This window comes from Ostrea edulis, chromosome 7 (genome assembly GCF_947568905.1).
Source record: "Ostrea edulis chromosome 7, xbOstEdul1.1, whole genome shotgun sequence".
Taxonomy (NCBI): domain Eukaryota; kingdom Metazoa; phylum Mollusca; class Bivalvia; order Ostreida; family Ostreidae; genus Ostrea; species Ostrea edulis.
Window position 1 is genome coordinate 37,077,754 of NC_079170.1, and position 16,901 is coordinate 37,094,654.

Sequence of the window (16,901 nt, forward strand, 5' to 3'; positions counted from 1 at the left end):
AGACACATTTATTATGCAATTAAAACGTCAGATGTTTATTTTTTCTTTATTCAGAGTAATGTGAAAGATTTAATGAATATCTGTTAATGTTATTGAAAATTTAAATCCTACCTTTAAAGGGCGAAAAATTGTTTTCACTTTCTGTTTAAGTCCTTCAATTTTCTTTCCCCCAATGCTTGCAGAGATCACAAAACTATTTAGCATTTTAGATTCCTGACTTTCAATAATCGAAACTCTCTGGCCAACATTATTAGGCACCGAGGAATCCTGGAACATGTTGCCTTCTCTGTAGACCATCATGTAGAGTCTTGATTTGTTTTCTGAAGCAAAATGTGTTTTACAATATAAACAGTTGAGTATGGTTTCTTCGCAAGTTATGTTGATTCAACGTAATTGATTTATGATTGAGAATTCATAATACTGGAAAGGGTTCTGAATTGTTGACAACGATGCAAATATGCATATGCATTATTGACACGAAAACTATTTTGTGAGTGTACATGTACACGCCTACACTTTATAGGTATAATAAATTACAAGGAACAGATGCCGTAGTCTGCATCACAGCTTACTGAAATAACTTTGTATTACGTCCTTTTGAGAATATTTCATTCATAGTGAGACATCACCAGCTGAAGATGAAATGCCACAAATCTAAACATAAACTTAAACATTGAGGAATAAAACCTGATCCTACCCATCCTCGTCTCCTGAACCAGTTCCGGCGGCAGATGTATCGCCACGTCAATGTCGTCATAGACAGCAGAGTCATTGTAGATGGTGATGATTCTTTGCTGGTTGAATGGGGTGTACAGTACATTCCCTTGTTTATCTGTCTTGGCGGCCAGTCCTATCACCGGCTGGGTATATTTTTCTAGCTCGTATATTTCCATGGCAACATTAGGTAGAACTAATCGGAAATATCCGTCGTCACTTAATTCTGTGTCCTCGACAATTTTTTCAAAATTTTGAATAATGCTGCAATGATATTCAAATCAAAATATATATTATACAGTTGTAGCTGCCAATCTTTAAGAATCGTATGCATATTTATATTTCGAGTATTGCATGATCAGAAACACAATATCAACCTGCTGACTCTTTTTGCTTTTTCGAAGACTGTATCATCCATCGTTAACAGCCGATCAACCGTCTGCAGAGCTTTTGCAGCCACCTGTGAATGAAAGGTAATGAAAACAAACAGTGATCAATGTATTCTGCATAATGAAAGGTGATGATAACGAACATTGATCTATGTCTTCTGCATAAAACATCAACGTATTGTATCATGTTTCAAATGAAAGGCGAAGATAACGAACAGTAATAAATCTCACAACTCCTATAAACAATACAAAATAGATAGTCAGGAAAACCTGGACCCCTGGACACATCAGAGGTGGGATCGGGCCCTTATTCACAAAACATCTTACGACTAAGGTGAAAACAAATAATTCTGTCTGATAATCAATTTCCGATCACAAGGCCATCAGTATGTATTAAAGTTTTATAAACCATGGATGTACTTTACGTATTAATTAAGAAAATCTACAAGAAATGAAAAAAAAAATTACAGTGTTCATAAATTTTGATCTTAGTCGTAAGATATTTTGTGAATAAGGGTCTTGGTGCCTAGGAGGAAAAAGCATCCCCTGTCGATAAAAGAAATGGAATCGGATGAAATTGAACTTTAGTTCGAAATAGAAACAAAACTTTACGGATATTGCACTTCTACATTTTTATGTCTTCTTGTTTTTATGGTAAACAAGTTTGAATTTGCTCTGAGTTTGCCCGCTAAACTTCCAAACTCGAATTTGTCTTGGTGTATGAAAGGAGAAGAAAAGAAGAGTATCGAATCTCATAAAAGCTCTGAAAAAAAGAAATTCAGAGTAGGCAGACACTCACTCCTGAGCATAACAGAGATCGGATCATTTACGTAAGCGCAAACACCCCTATATGGAACAGTCACACCCACCATGAGCCCTATATCTTTGTAAGCAAATGGAGTAATCCCTGCTCAAAAGTATTATGCATTTGTACAATTGGTATTTCAGACAGCATTAGACTTAATGACACACTGTATAAATTAGATTATTATAACGACCATAGAATTTGCGAGATGCAGGTATTTAATCAGACTATTGAAACGTGAGTAGCATCAACTTATTCCTCAGTAGCATGCATTCATCTTAAAATTGATAACATGGAGAACATGTTTCGCGTATCGAATCAACTAAGAGACAGAAGCACCATCTGAAGGTGATACTAGATATTGCTACATAAATATAGAAAGCTGACGACGGAGAAGCTGAAGTCATACCCTTTGTCAAAAAGGCAAGTTGTTAATTTGCTGTTAACGTTAATGTTCAATAAATTAGCAAACTATGTACCATTGTCTTGTGTCTTTTACTTTGAGTTCACGCGGAATATCAAGTCAACGTATGGGCGCAGCTGAATATTTTTAATCGGTAAAACAGTGTCTATGTATCTAAATGTCGAGTTGAAGGCCATGATAAGGGAGTTTTTCTTCTTGTATACGCATAATTACATAGGAGTTGAGATTAAAAGATGCTGGGGATCTTCATGGAGAATATCTATGTAGTCTTTTGTAATCAGGTCTTGTAACAGTTTGTTGCAATTCCCATGGGCACAAATTCTTGCACTTTTATTACCTGACCTTGCATAATCTATTCAAATGCTTCTGCATAAGATTTTCAAACCTACATCAGTACTTACAAACCTACACATATATACTTACAGTCCTATTTATTTTCAACTTTAAATACTTACAAATCTGATGTACAGTGCTATACACATATGTAGTTGTACTGACAACAACGAATTCAACATGATACTGTATACGTGTTTACTTGTATTTCTAACACGTTTGAACTCACCACCGTATACACCGTATACATATAATATAATATGTGGTTGCAGATCTGGATTTCCTTTCTGTATATGTAATTATACACTACAAATATGGAATTGCCTTGCTACATACATGTATGCATGCGCTCACTAAACTGGATTTGCCTTGCAATAGATATATGTATTTACAAATCTTTGCCTTGCCATGGATGTATTTACATACAAATCTGGATTTGCATTGCTATTATATGTATGTCCTTACAAAACTGGATTTGCCTTGCTATACATGCACGTGCTTGTAAATCTCGTTTTCCCGTTGTATATCTGTATGCACTAACAAATCTGGATTTCTTGTGGTATACGCGTTCTTACAAAACTGGATTTTTTAATGTAAAGCTTTTACTTACAAATCTGGATTTTCCTGGGCTGATTGCCGACTTCTCCATGATGTCGTTGATGTATTCCAGATCAATCTCCTTCAGCTCCTCCACTGTATCCGTAATCTCCGCTGTTTCTTCCATTACACTTTCCAAATTATTTTCTTCTATCTCCATCTATAATGCGTATTTAATGCTTATATCTGATCGACTGAATATGTATGTAGCAATTCAATTATTGTTGTAAAATATAGTCTAAATGTGATTGACATCTTAGATGTTAAACTAGAGACCACCTGAATCATACACTTTAACATGATATTTCAATATATTTCATCCGGTGGAAATATGGGTTAAAAAAGGTCCTCAGTACCCCTTGCTTTTCGTAAGAGGCAACTAAATGGGGCGGTCCTTTGGACCCGACCTTCCGCATACGGGGCAAACGCTCTAACCTCTAGACCATAATTGAAAAACTAAAATACGACTGTATATGTCTATGAATAAGTGTATGAGCAACTGGAGGTGACGAATAGTAATCGATCTCATCAATTCTACTGGAAATATATATGAAAAGACTGGAAAATCAATAAAAGGGCAACGACGGACCCCTGGACAAAACAGTAGTGGGGCCAGGTGCCTAGAAGAAGTAATCATTCACTGTTGACCGATCTGGTAAAGAGAGAATTCAGTAGTCATAATCAGAATGTAAAGAACAACTTTACAATTGGTATGAAACACATCAGACAGTATTTCAATCTCAATCCCCATCGACATTTTCAAGCACACTACCTCTGCCAACTCTTTCAGTCTTTCCTCTGATGACATCCTCTCCACCAGGTTTTCATACTCCTCTCCAGGTTCTTCGTTGTCAGTCAACTCATCCAGCTCTTCCTCAATTTCTTCCCTGATGGTGTCGGATGTTCCACATCGCTGGTTAATGTGAACGTTTCCCCAATATGCACCAGTCCGGAAATTTCCCTTGCAAGTGGCCCTTCCCGCTTTTTCACCATTCTCTAAAGTAAAGGAAATACATGTATATGAAGATTCAATGCATTCAAATTTTCAAATCAATTTCAAATCTATTTTTGTTCTGTCATCAAGAACATCGATAAAGAAAACGAGATATAAATCACTTTTACACTCACCGCAAACTTCAATGCTAGAGACATTTAAATTTATTCCAGCTGGGAAGAAGTTAGCTACAAGTTTCGTTCCGTAGTCTCTTAGCGTTGTTTGCTGACAGGAAACTATTTTAAAAGTGCAAAATAGCAACGGTTATCATTGCACAAGTGAATACTAGAACAGTCATAAAATGAACATGTTGTCTGTACGCCTTCATAAAAACTTATATACAACTTCTCAAGCAATCATTTCGTCTGAATAGTTTGGTTTTCATTTGAGCAAGAAGAAAAATCCTATTCCTAACCTGTACTTCTGATATTCAGAGATCTGATAAGACGAATGGGGGTGCCTCTTGGTAGTCGAGTTAAAATGTTGCCATCTCTAAGGATCTCCTGATATCGACTACGCATGCTCTTATATAACGGCATTTCGTCTGCAATCGTATAATTTTTGGAAGCCCTAATATAAACGTTGAATGACAACTGTAGAGGTGGATTGCTGAAAAATAAAAAGACGTTGATCAATTTAACGGTGTTCAAAGCAAGGGAGTATGGCTCTTTCTTAAAGTATTTGTGTATTCTTTTTTTTTTCTCTTGTTGACTAACAGCTCTTTATGTCTTTCTACCTTGATATTTCTCCAGGAAATGTCAAAATCCGTTCCAGGTTAGGAAACTCTTGTTGAAGCTTTCGGAAAACAATTATGTTGATAAACCTGAGGTCTGTCATGATATTGAGGATTGGAGACAGATTTTTCTCTATTTTGTTATGCAACAGCCGTTCTTCGTAGGGGATCGCAGGAAGTCGAATTTTCCCCACGAAAGTGATAACATCTGGGGAAAAAGCATGAGTATATTAATCCTATACTGATTAACAGAAAGAGAATCACTTAAATGAAAGGTGTTGAAAGCGAATGCGGACAGTAGTTGAACATTTCGATCCCTCAAAATGGATATTGTCATGTTGTAATCAAAAGCAAAGTGCAATTATTCAGCTGTTTATTTGTTGTAAGCTTAGAGCCTAAATAAATCATGTCTTACGATCTTATACACGTTGGGGACATTGATTTTATCAAACTGATCATGGTTCAATACATTTTACAACCTTATGGTTGGTCAAATGTATTTACTTCACGTTATAACTGTCAGTTTACAAGCAACCGTTATTCAGGAATAAGCTTTATAATGTATCTCTAATACGAAATTATAAAAATGTATAGTGGACAAACATTTCAAGGATTTTCCATTTTTCTTATTTATTGATATCTCCCTTACGGTAATTATATGATACTTAGAGTTATTTCACATTGTCTGATAAACGACATAATAGACTATATCACGAATTAATTTACACATATGAATTATGGCATTGCATTCTTATACCAGAAATGCCCATGTGATGAGTCCGGTTTTGAATATCAATACCCATGGTCTCTATGAGTATTTCTGTACCTGTAAAACGGACGAATATCTCCTTGGACTTTTCCCGTACAAATGGTTTAGTCTTCCAGCCTTCACACCAGTAGCTTCCCTGGAAGATTTCATCAGAGACAGTCTGATCCATGGAGGTCTGTAGCGTCTTCCTTAACCACGTGTTCAATTCTAAACTCGTGACTGGAGTCTCCGCTTGAAAATTCAAAACCACAAAATCGAAATAAGTTATGGATGAAAAGTGATCAATTTCATAAATCCCATGAAGGATGTAAAATTAAGAATAGGGCAAACACGAACCCCTGTATACACCAGAGGTGCGATCAGGTCCCTACGGGGAATAAACATATCCTTTTCAAGGAATAAAACAAAATATTGAATATAACTACTTGATATCAAAGTCGGATTTTGATAATACATTTGCATAGTTACTGACGTTTGCAGTATGTTATAAGGTTTTATTTTAGTTTTTAGCACTTTTTTAAAATTTTACATTATGTTCCATAATTCACAAATGTAACAGATGCTGTTGGTAAGCTTTTCAACATATGTATATTCCATTTCATAGACACTAAAATACGTCTACTTATTTATTCACCAGACAAACATAAAAACGCGTTTTGCGCTTCTCCAGATTCTGGCAGTTCCGTTTGCAAAGAACGATCATAGACAATGTGAAAACTGAGCATATAAAACAAATAGCTTGAGGACGATTTTTAATGCTTGCGTCAATAAATGTTTCTTTTATGTTGGATCCTGCAACATTCATGGGTGTATTTATGACCACTGTTCGCTATTGTCCCTTTGTTTTTCATTGAATAAGAAATATAAGGTATAAGCGTGAAAGCATTTAATAAATTGTTGTCATTATGAATGTAACGAATGATGACTGAGAAATAAGAATTTGTATGAGTTTTGGTGTAAGTTTAATACAACATACCTGGTTCAGGAAGAGGAGTTATGGGTTGTCCTCCAAGATGTGGTAATATGCTCTCCTTCCTCTTTTTAACCTTGATGTCAATAAGCCGACCATCTTTGAACCACAATATGGGTAACTCCGTCGCAAAAGTCTTCAAATCACACTCCAGCACCTTCTTATCACTAATCATAAATTCTTTGATATCAAGAGGCGTCTGTGCATTTCCTGCGTTTTGAACATCTGTCCACAAAACACGAATAATTAAATATCATTGCCTGATACATAACAGAAAGGTACTGGAAACTCTGTTTCGGATATAGAAACAAAGCAATAGCAGAAAAAGGCTCACCTATCTCATTTGCATTTTTCTCACATATTGCAACCGCAATACTTTGGTTGCATCCCATAGCTATAGGTCCAGACAACGTCATCACATGACAACTGGGATTGTTGTTTCCAGTGCTCACCCAAATTGGAGGTATATCATCTGTGAATTAAAATACAGAAGTGTTCCAAATCCCTATGATTTTAACTGCTGTGATGTATTACACCTATTTCCATTAATACATTTATTTACCTTTTGGAGGCAGTTCTTTTGAATATTCCTTTATACTTTTTATAAGAGTCATCAGAAGGTATCGTCCACCATACCCATCCTTCATTTGAGCAATTCTCCCTCCCTCCATTGCACATATACTTTTAGCATTTTCGTATGGCATTTTTGGAATCGTGTTAGCATTCCTCATAATACGGTAACACGTCTTATGATATACGTGACCTACCCACCCCGAATCACAGGTTGAAGCTGAAAAAGAAAACATAATTGTAAAAAAAAACTCCAATTGGGTTGTTTTTTAAAGATATATGAAGCATTCTATTTATTTGGAAGATTTCTCTTTTCAGTTTGCACAACAGTAAATACGTGAACAGTACCTGTGCTGTCGACGGTAACAGGATACGTATAACACATGGACGTTCTCGGTAGGTAACAGTTAGATAAACTCATGCTTGCTTTCCCATTTTTCGGGTTCTTTTTCATCATCGTTCGTGGGTTTGAAAACCTGGGAAGCAAAGCTTCATTCACATTTGCCTCTGCTTTCAGATCTGCTTCGTGGGCTAGGATGTCTTCAGGATCCATATCCGCATCATCAGAAATGTCTCCTCCTACAATACCTGTAGAATCCAAGTCTTGATCCTCTTTGTGGCGAACTTCATCTTTAGAGGCAGCTTCTGTCATAAGGTCCCTCGATTTGTTGTTCATCTTTTCAATAAGCGACCGAAATGCCTCATCAGAGTGTATAATGGTTGTCTTTTCTCTAGAGTCATCTATATTTATAATATCTTCTAATACAATAGGGATTTCTTGAGAACTTTCTATTTCATAGTTTTTGTCTCTCTCTAGTTTATCGCGATTGACTTCCTTCATATACATAGCTTCGTCCTCTGGTTCATTAAAAAGCTCATTATTTTCATCATAGTAATCTTTTACTTCATATGAATTACTCCTCGCCAACTTATTTTCATCCGAACTACGGTATTGTTTCGGCGGATCATCAGCTGAAGATTCAACGTCTTTAGAAATCTCTAAGGAATCCTTAGAACTTTTAGAGACACTATCTACTTGAGGAGTTGGATTGGTGGAACTTTCATTTTTGTGTTCCACTAATTCCAATGACTGTTCGTCGGTTTTGTGTTCAGAAGATTCAACCTCTTTAGATTTCTCTACTGAATCTTTCGAACTTTCACGATCAACATTTACTTGCGAAGTTGAATTGTTGAAGCCGTCATCCTTGTGAATTACCGAATCTAATGCCTGATCATTGTGATTGTCTTCAGAAGATTCAACCTCCTCAGATATTTCTATGGACTCAGTTGAATTGTTATGGTATGTTTTCTCATCGTTAATCGGTTTGAGTAAACTTCCATTATCCTCTATTATATATTTCAATGACTTTTCATGAACTTCGTTTTCAGAAGACCCAACGTTTGTCGATTTATCTAATGACACTTTAGAAGTAATATTTTTTACATCAGGAGTTGATTCGGGGGAGCTATCATCTCTGTGATCTTCAGAATGCATCGATTGTTTGTTGTATTTGTCGTTAGACGAAGAAAACTCTTTATATCCATCAGAACTTTCAGCATTTTTTTCTTCCATAGAAGTAAATTCATTTGGAACCTCTTCAACTGATTGGTCGTCATCGTCATTTTTGCTCTCAGACGAATCGTCCTCTTTGACAACTTCTGTTGACTCCCTTGTACTTTTGTCGTTTGTCTTTATATCATTTGCTGATTTTTGAAGACTTTTGTCCTCTGCAAATTGCATCGTCTTAACATTTTCCACCTCATCGGCTTCTTTACTTCTTTCGACTGATTCTAAAGAAACTGTGGTGTCGGTTGATTCAGTAAAACTTCTATTCTTTTCTCCTTTTAAATCTAATTCTATTAGCTCCCCTTGATTTTCCTTGTTGTTTTGATCAAGACTACCACCTTCATCGGTAGAACTGTGTACTGATTTTTCTTCGGAGTCTAAAGATTCATCTAATGATTCAATGCTTTCTCTACTATTACTTTCAGTGTTTTCATTCGAATCTTCAGTTTCAATATCCATTTCCATGTTTGATTTTTCTGTTGTAGTGTTTTTCATTTCCTGGGGCCTATTAATGTTTTCTGAAGCATTCCCATTACTGATGTCCCTATTCTCCATGTTTTTATTTTCTGTTAAACCATTTTTTAATCTATCATTTCTCACACTCTCTCTCTTAATACCGTCCATTGATGGAAGAGAACTATTAGTTAGAATTGGACTTTCTTTTGATATATCAGATTCAAAAGAATGGTGGTTATCCTTATCTTTTTCTTTATTTCCTATTTTCTTTTCATAAGATGGTAATGTACTCAAAGGAATAGATGTTGTAGCGGAGGCAGTTTCAATGGAACCATTCCATAAACTGTCCTTCTGCGATATTTCATTAATCGTTTGCATTTTGGTTTCTCGGTCTTTCATCAGTTTCGTTTTAATTTCATTCGACAAACCTGTTTTATCCTTTTTAAGGTTGGTAGTAAACACAACAGAATTATTCACCTTTGTGATTGGAATATCAATTTCCTCGCTGCTGTGAATGCGCTGGTTGTTATGTGACTCAGTAATATCTGATCTTAGGGAATCATCATTTTCATCAGGTTCAACCTTTCCTTTTGGAAACGCTTCTTTGACAATCTGAGCTGACGACTCTCTATCACGTTCATCGCTATCGTGTTTATTTACAAGTGAAGATTCCTTTGCCGACTTTGGAGTACTAACATGTGTGGACGATTCTGACACTCTTCCTTTAATTTCTTCGCTTAAATCTTCTCCTGAAGAGGTTGTGTCATAGTCTTCTTCCTCAGGTGATATAGTAGTGGGTCGAACGGACGTGTTTTCCAAGGACTCCTCGTCCGATGAGTATGAATCAATTCTGTTTTTATCAATTATATCAAGGGCCAATTTGGCACCATCGGATTCATATTCTCTGTCAACGGATAATAAATCTGAATTATCAACTTCCTCTGTTTGTGTCGAAGATATATCCATGTGACTTGAAGATGTGAGGGGAGGTAAGTTTGAAGAATGGACATTTTCCTCCTTTGATTCTTCAGATGAAGCAGTAACTGTCTCCATCGATTTAGCAGATTTTTCTCTTAAAATCTGGACTTTAGTAATAGGAACAGAATCGTGGTCATTTTCAACAGCCCCAACGTATGCTTTCTTGATATTTGAAGAAGCTGTGGATGAATCGTTATCTATGGGTTCCATTTTGTTTTCATGTGAGTCACTTTTTTCTGTCATGCTGCCAAAAAGAATATCAGATTGTGTTGGAATAATGATTCCACCAATATTATTACTTTTTGGTACCTTAGGTAATTCATTATTTTTCTTTTTGGTGTTGAACGGAACAGCAACGGTTATGGACGTTTGTGTTGTGGTAGGTGATATCTCTGAGTCAAATTTACTCTCTTCACTTAGACTATCATCACCATCTATACCATTTTTGCCAACTGGTGGAGCATTGATGTTAATCTTTGGTGGCAAGCGAGTTGTTTCTATGACTTTTTCATTTGATATAATGCTTTTTGATTCTAAATTCTCGGGAGATTTGCTCGTGCTTATTTTCGAACTACTTTGTTTTCTTTCTTTGATCGAACTTTGGGTTCCTTCCTTGTTATGTTTAGTCGTTGAGACATCATTTGCCTCTTTTGTATCTTCTAGGCTTTCAAATTCTTCGCTGCTCCCTTCATCGCTTATTTCTTCACTTTCACTCTCTACATCCGAAACCTCAGAGTCAGAGTTTGAATCATGCTTTTGAGAAGTACTTTGGAGATCTTCATCTGGCTTCCTTACTTTTAATTTGTTGTTACTCTGTTTCTTATGTTCATTGAATCTGCTCTCTTCATTTTCTTTTACAGCTTTCACTTTCTTCCCTGTCTTATCATTTGCTTGTTTTATTGGTGCATTGTTTTGATTGCTTGCATTGGATTGAGATCCACTGGTTTTTGTGCGTCCTTTTCGATTCATTGACAATTTTTTGTCTCTATCTTTTTCTTCATCCTCAAATGATATACTTTCAGATGACAACGAATCACTATAATCACTCTCTTTCTCGATACTACTGCTACTACTTTCAGACTTGTCACTGGACACACTAGAAGATCGAGCCTTGTTGGTAATATTTGTCTTTTTCATATTAGTTCTATCGACATTTGTATGAATTCCTTTTGCTTGGGCTTTTATAGTTTGCAATTGTTCGGTACTTTTTGTGTCACTTAATGGAGCTGTATCTCTTACAGCTTTAATATACTCATTGAGATAACTATCATCATTGTCGTCAGTTGGCATGATTGGAATCGCGACTCCCATATTCCTGTTGCTAGTTTTCGATGAAGTTTTCTCGTCTTTTCCAGTAGAATTGACAGCGTCTGTATAATGGTCCAAATTCTTGAGTTTTCTGATCCTTTCTTTCGGTTTGGAAGCTAACTTTATCTGGGGCGGTGGTAGGTTTAACAATATTTCTTCTTTTGTGTAATCGCCTTCTTGTGAATTTTCTTTCTTTCCCTTTTCATCAGTTTGTTCTTCTGAGATATCATTTGAATGGGTATTTAATTCGCTGATTCCTTCAGTATTCTCTGCAGTTTTCGGAACACCGTCGGGTTCCGTTAGATCATAATCAGTTTTTGTATTGAAAAGTGTCGTAGATTTTAAATCCTTGTTACTTTTTCCATTCCTGCCGACATTCTCCTGTTGATCTATTTTTTCGCTGGAGTCCCCATTAGAGTCTATTATAGTTGCTTCGTTCTCTATGTTCTCATTTGTAGAGGGTTTCATCGCTTCCCAATAAGCTTTTAAATCATCAGAATCCTCCAATCCAATGTTAATTGAAACTGGTTTGGGTCCTATTTTCTCTCCCCATTCCTTAGTATTGTTCTTGGTTTTTTCTGGTTGCAATTCATTTTTCTCTTTGCTTTCCGCATCTGTATCATTCGAATTTCTACCATTCGCGAGAGTATCTACCACCGGATCCTCTACCGACTCAGATTTTATTTCATCTGTCAAAATTAGCTCATCGGTTTCAGATACCTGCTGGCCTCTCTCATCAGATAATTTGCTAGAATCCAATGAGTCTTTTTCAAGTCTGTCTTCGGATTTTTTAATTTCAATTGCAGGCGGAATATGATTGTTAGCCGCTTTACCAAGAAACACTTCCCCAGTTTCATTCTTAGAATTAATTTGTTTATGATGTTGTTGTTTGTCCTCTTCCGAACTTTTCATATTATGTAGAGCTTCCGATGGATCATCAATTTCTTCGCTATCCTCTTTAGACTTTTCGTCTTCACTCGAAGATACTAATGACTCTAAAATTTCGTTCATTTTTTCTTCCTTTTTAGTCTTATTGCCTTTTTTGCCTCCCATTGACTCAGATAATTTTGTAAATTCATTCAGATTTTTCTTTTGTATTTTTTCTTCAGACGACGATGTTGAAACATTTTCGCTTGTTATATTAATTGAACCTGTGTGTGCTCCATCTTTGATTTTGTTGAGAGTTTTTCTTGATGACGACGAAGTTGATATATTTCCTCCATTTATCGATGGGGGTGTAGGTACAACTGTTGTTTTCAGAAATTTTGTCCCTAGAGGTGGTTTTACCACAGAGCTTTGGTTCGATATTTTCTTCTTTTCATTTAGAAGTAAATCGTCATAATCAATATCATCCTCTGGATACATGTTTATTTTTGTCTTTGTTATATTTTCCGGAGTGCTAACTGTTGGTATAGGTAATCCAACCTTTGGGTCTGTTAATGAACCGTTTTCTTTTCCATTCAATGATGTTATATTTTCACTGGCAGGATCAGTAGTCAGTGGGATGAAGACTGCCATTGTTGGTCGCGTGGGAACTGAAACAAGACTAGCAGGAGTTGCTGGAATTGATTTTGGAGTGACTTCACCCTGCTTGAACTTGGAATCTCTAAGATTAGTTGGTAAAGATTGAAACAATGTTTCTTCAGACCTAATGGGAGCTAGTTTCCGATCCGATTCATCAATTTTTGATTCCCTTTGCTTGTTGCGCTGAATAGAAAAATCAGTCTTTTCAGTGGGTTTCACTGGTTCTATAGCTTCGTTTAAATTTGTGGTAAATTCGTGGTCATTTTCTATTTTCTCCCCCATTCTATCACGCTGATTGTTGATATATTCCTTTACATCATTGGCATTGTGAACAATTCCTCTTCCATTAATATGTTGATTCATCTGTTCAATCCACCGTAATAACGTCTTCTGTGCTGGATGTGATGAGTGACGGATGTTTGTTTCGGGAGGATTTTCGATTTCTTTGGAGTTCGCAGTCGGTATTTGCTCCGTCTCCAATACGTCCTCCGTTTGAATATCTTTTGGGTCTTTTGTAATACTTTTTACAGCTCTTTTTGAGATAATATGATGGTCAGAGTATGTTTTAACATCCAAAGTTCCACAAGTAGAGTGACTCTCTTCTTGGAATTCGAAATCCTCTGTATCATCAATGTCGTCGCTGTCAAAGGGTTCAATGTCCCATTTCCACGCTCGGCGTTGTAGCAGTTCGTCTTCTAACGGGCTGAAAATTACATAAACGATTATTACATTTATGTTGCACAAGGATTTTCTCTTAATATTTGAGATAAGGATTAGGTTTTGTTTATGCTGACGGAGTGCTTAGTAGGTGAGGAAAGTCAAAAGAAATTCTTTTCAGGAATACATACTCATTATATGCCCGGACTTTGTGTGGTGAAATTTCATCCCAAACGAGATATCCTCCTTCTTCATGAAGTCCAGTCCATATCTTATTTATATCTAAAGAAAAGAAGATGTATACATCTAAATCAAAAATACAATCAAAATATTGTTTTGCCTGTAATGACATTTATATATGGTGGGTTGATCTTAAACACCTTAAACACTGCAATGAATATTGCGTACAATTTCACGAAAATGTCATGTTTTCGCCAGTCTGTTTAAGTATGAATCCTGACATATACATGTATTCAAATGGAAGACGTCCATAAAATTTATTTATATGTACATGATATGCAGACAAATTAAAAATATGTAAATTTAATAACTTTTTTTCTTCAGGTAGTCTTCCAGATTCATGGACTCGATTCTCACAGGAGCTTCCATCTTCACAAGAAATGAAAAGTCCCTCCTGCATGTGTCTCGTGCATCGCTCCATGGCAATAATTCCGTGTTCGTCTTGAGGCAAACTGTGACATCATTTACCTGCCCTTTCACCCATCCCTCTCGGCAAATGCCGGTCAGTATATCTAGGTAATTTCCATTATTATTTGGTTCAGTTTTTGTTATCGATGCATTCTGTAAGAGTGGTACATCGTCGATGTCATTTTGTTTGAAACCTTCAGTGTCTGGGAAGGGTTGTGCTCTTGCGATTGGAGTCCCTAAAATGAAAGAAGTAATACACGTCGATAGAAAGAGTTTGTCTTATTGTGTTCCACTGATAGATTCAGGCACTCCCTACACGTGTACACCGGTTGATACTTCAACAGTATTTTCCAAACATAAAACAACATGTACAATGTCGACTTGGGCGAGAGATGATACTTTGATTTTGGATTTTATACCTAGATCCTTCTGTATCTATCACATCTAGTTAGCAGCTTCCATATGTCTGCCACATGCATACATATCATTAGAACATTAGAACCAAAGCTTACCAATGCCTACAGCACAGTCATCAAACGTACATACCGACAGGTGCACTTACTGACATTTATTGCCTTTACAATAATAATTAAAACATGGGATACCTTTAGTACTAATCATTTCCATGGGATTGAAAATACAGTTTCATGCCTGAGTTACTCGAACAAATAGGATAGTTATTTTACTTATATACAATCAACTATGGTTATATGAATCAATGCACTATATTGTATGCTATATATGGGCAATGGCCAGTTGTTGTGTGAATCAGTGTATGGACAATGGGCAGTGATTATGTAAGTCAGTGTAACATATTTTACCTATGGACAATGCGCAGTGGTTATGTGAACCAGTGTATCATTTTTACATGTGGACAATGGGTGATGGTTCATTGCATTTTACCTATGGACAGTGGGCAGTGGCTATGTGAATCAGTGTAACATATTTTACCTATGGACAGTGGACAGTTGTTATGTTAATTAGTATATAATTGTTGTTGAGTTTTTTTATTTATGGACAGTGGATAGTGGATATGCAAACCAGTGTCTTGTCTGTTTTTACCTATGAAATGATTATAAGTGTATGGTTGTTTAATTACCTATGGACAGTGTTTATGTGAATCAGTGTATTCTTTTACCTATGGACAGTGGTTATGTGAATCGTTATTTTACCCATGGACAGTGGTTATGTGAATCAGTGTATAATTTTACCTATGGACAGTGGTTATGTGAATCAGTATATAATTTTACCTATGGACAGTGGTTATGTGAATCAGTATATAATTTTACCTATGGACAGTGGTTATGTGAATCAGTATATAATTTTACCTATGGACAGTGGTTATGTGAATCAATATATAATTTTACCTATGGACAGTGGTTATGTGAATCAGTATATAATTTTACCTATGGACAGTGGTTATGTGAATCAGTATATAATTTTACCTATGGACAGTGGTTATGTGAATCAGTATATAATTTTACCTATGGACAGTGGTTATGTGAATCAGTATATAATTTTACCTATGGACAGTGGTTATGTGAATCAGTATATAATTTTACCTATGGACAGTGGTTATGTGAATCAGTATATAATTTTACCTATGGACAGTGGTTATGTGAATCAGTATATAATTTACCTATGGACAGTGGTTATGTGAATCAGTATATAATTTTACCTATGGGCAGTGGTTATGTGAATCAGTATATAATTTTACTTATGGACAGTGGCTATGTGAATCAATATATAATTTTACCTATGGACAGTGGTTCTATTAATCAGTGCATAATTTTACCTATGGACAGTGGTTATGTGAATCAGTGTATAATTTTACCTATGGACAGTGGCTATGTGAATCAGTGTATAACTTTACCTATGGACAGTGGCTATGTGAATCAGTGTATAACTTTACCTATGGACAGTTGTTATGTGAATCAGTATATAATTTTACCTATGGACAGTAGTATAATGATTATCCGAATGACATCCCGTCTCTGCTGGTTCATTATCGTTTACGCAGCTTTCTGACAACCATGATCTGTAAATTGATAAAAGTATTGTTACAAGGGCCTTCAAATTCTGCTGTACAATTCAGGCACCCCCCCCCCCCCGAATTCTACTTCCAATATTAATTACATTCAAGTAATGATTGAATCAATTCATTATTTATCATCAATTCCACTATTTGTATATAATTCCACTATTTGTTATGAATTCCACTATTTAATATCATTAATTCCACTATTTGTTATGGAGTCCACAATCTATCATTAATTCCACTTTTTTTTATTGACTCCACAACTTATCATTAATTTCACTATTTGTTATTGAGTCCACAATTTATCATTAATTCCACTTTTTGATATTGACTCCACAATTTATCATTAATTTCACTATTTGTTATTGAGTCCACAATTTATCATTAATTCCACTTTTTGATATTGACTCCACAATTTATCATTAAT

At 35.8% G+C, this 16,901-nt stretch overlaps 1 protein-coding gene across 1 annotated transcript in view; it reads right to left on the reverse strand.

Annotated features, from left to right (window-relative positions):
- LOC125655552 (uncharacterized) overlaps positions 1-16,901 on the reverse strand; it is a 39,500-nt gene that overhangs the window by 4,602 nt on the left and 17,997 nt on the right. The window contains exons 2-17 of the mRNA XM_056144221.1: positions 16,388-16,474; positions 14,340-14,672; positions 13,980-14,070; positions 7,647-13,834; positions 7,291-7,518; positions 7,063-7,200; positions 6,735-6,953; positions 5,816-5,989; positions 4,993-5,197; positions 4,672-4,865; positions 4,391-4,492; positions 4,035-4,258; positions 3,276-3,422; positions 1,092-1,174; positions 698-978; positions 112-320 (exon numbers count right to left, since the gene is read on the reverse strand). Of these exons, the coding sequence (XP_056000196.1) occupies positions 112-320; positions 698-978; positions 1,092-1,174; positions 3,276-3,422; positions 4,035-4,258; positions 4,391-4,492; positions 4,672-4,865; positions 4,993-5,197; positions 5,816-5,989; positions 6,735-6,953; positions 7,063-7,200; positions 7,291-7,518; positions 7,647-13,834; positions 13,980-14,070; positions 14,340-14,672; positions 16,388-16,442 (8,871 nt within the window). The 5' untranslated portion in view covers positions 16,443-16,474. The remainder of the gene's footprint in view (positions 1-111; positions 321-697; positions 979-1,091; positions 1,175-3,275; positions 3,423-4,034; positions 4,259-4,390; positions 4,493-4,671; positions 4,866-4,992; positions 5,198-5,815; positions 5,990-6,734; positions 6,954-7,062; positions 7,201-7,290; positions 7,519-7,646; positions 13,835-13,979; positions 14,071-14,339; positions 14,673-16,387; positions 16,475-16,901) is intronic.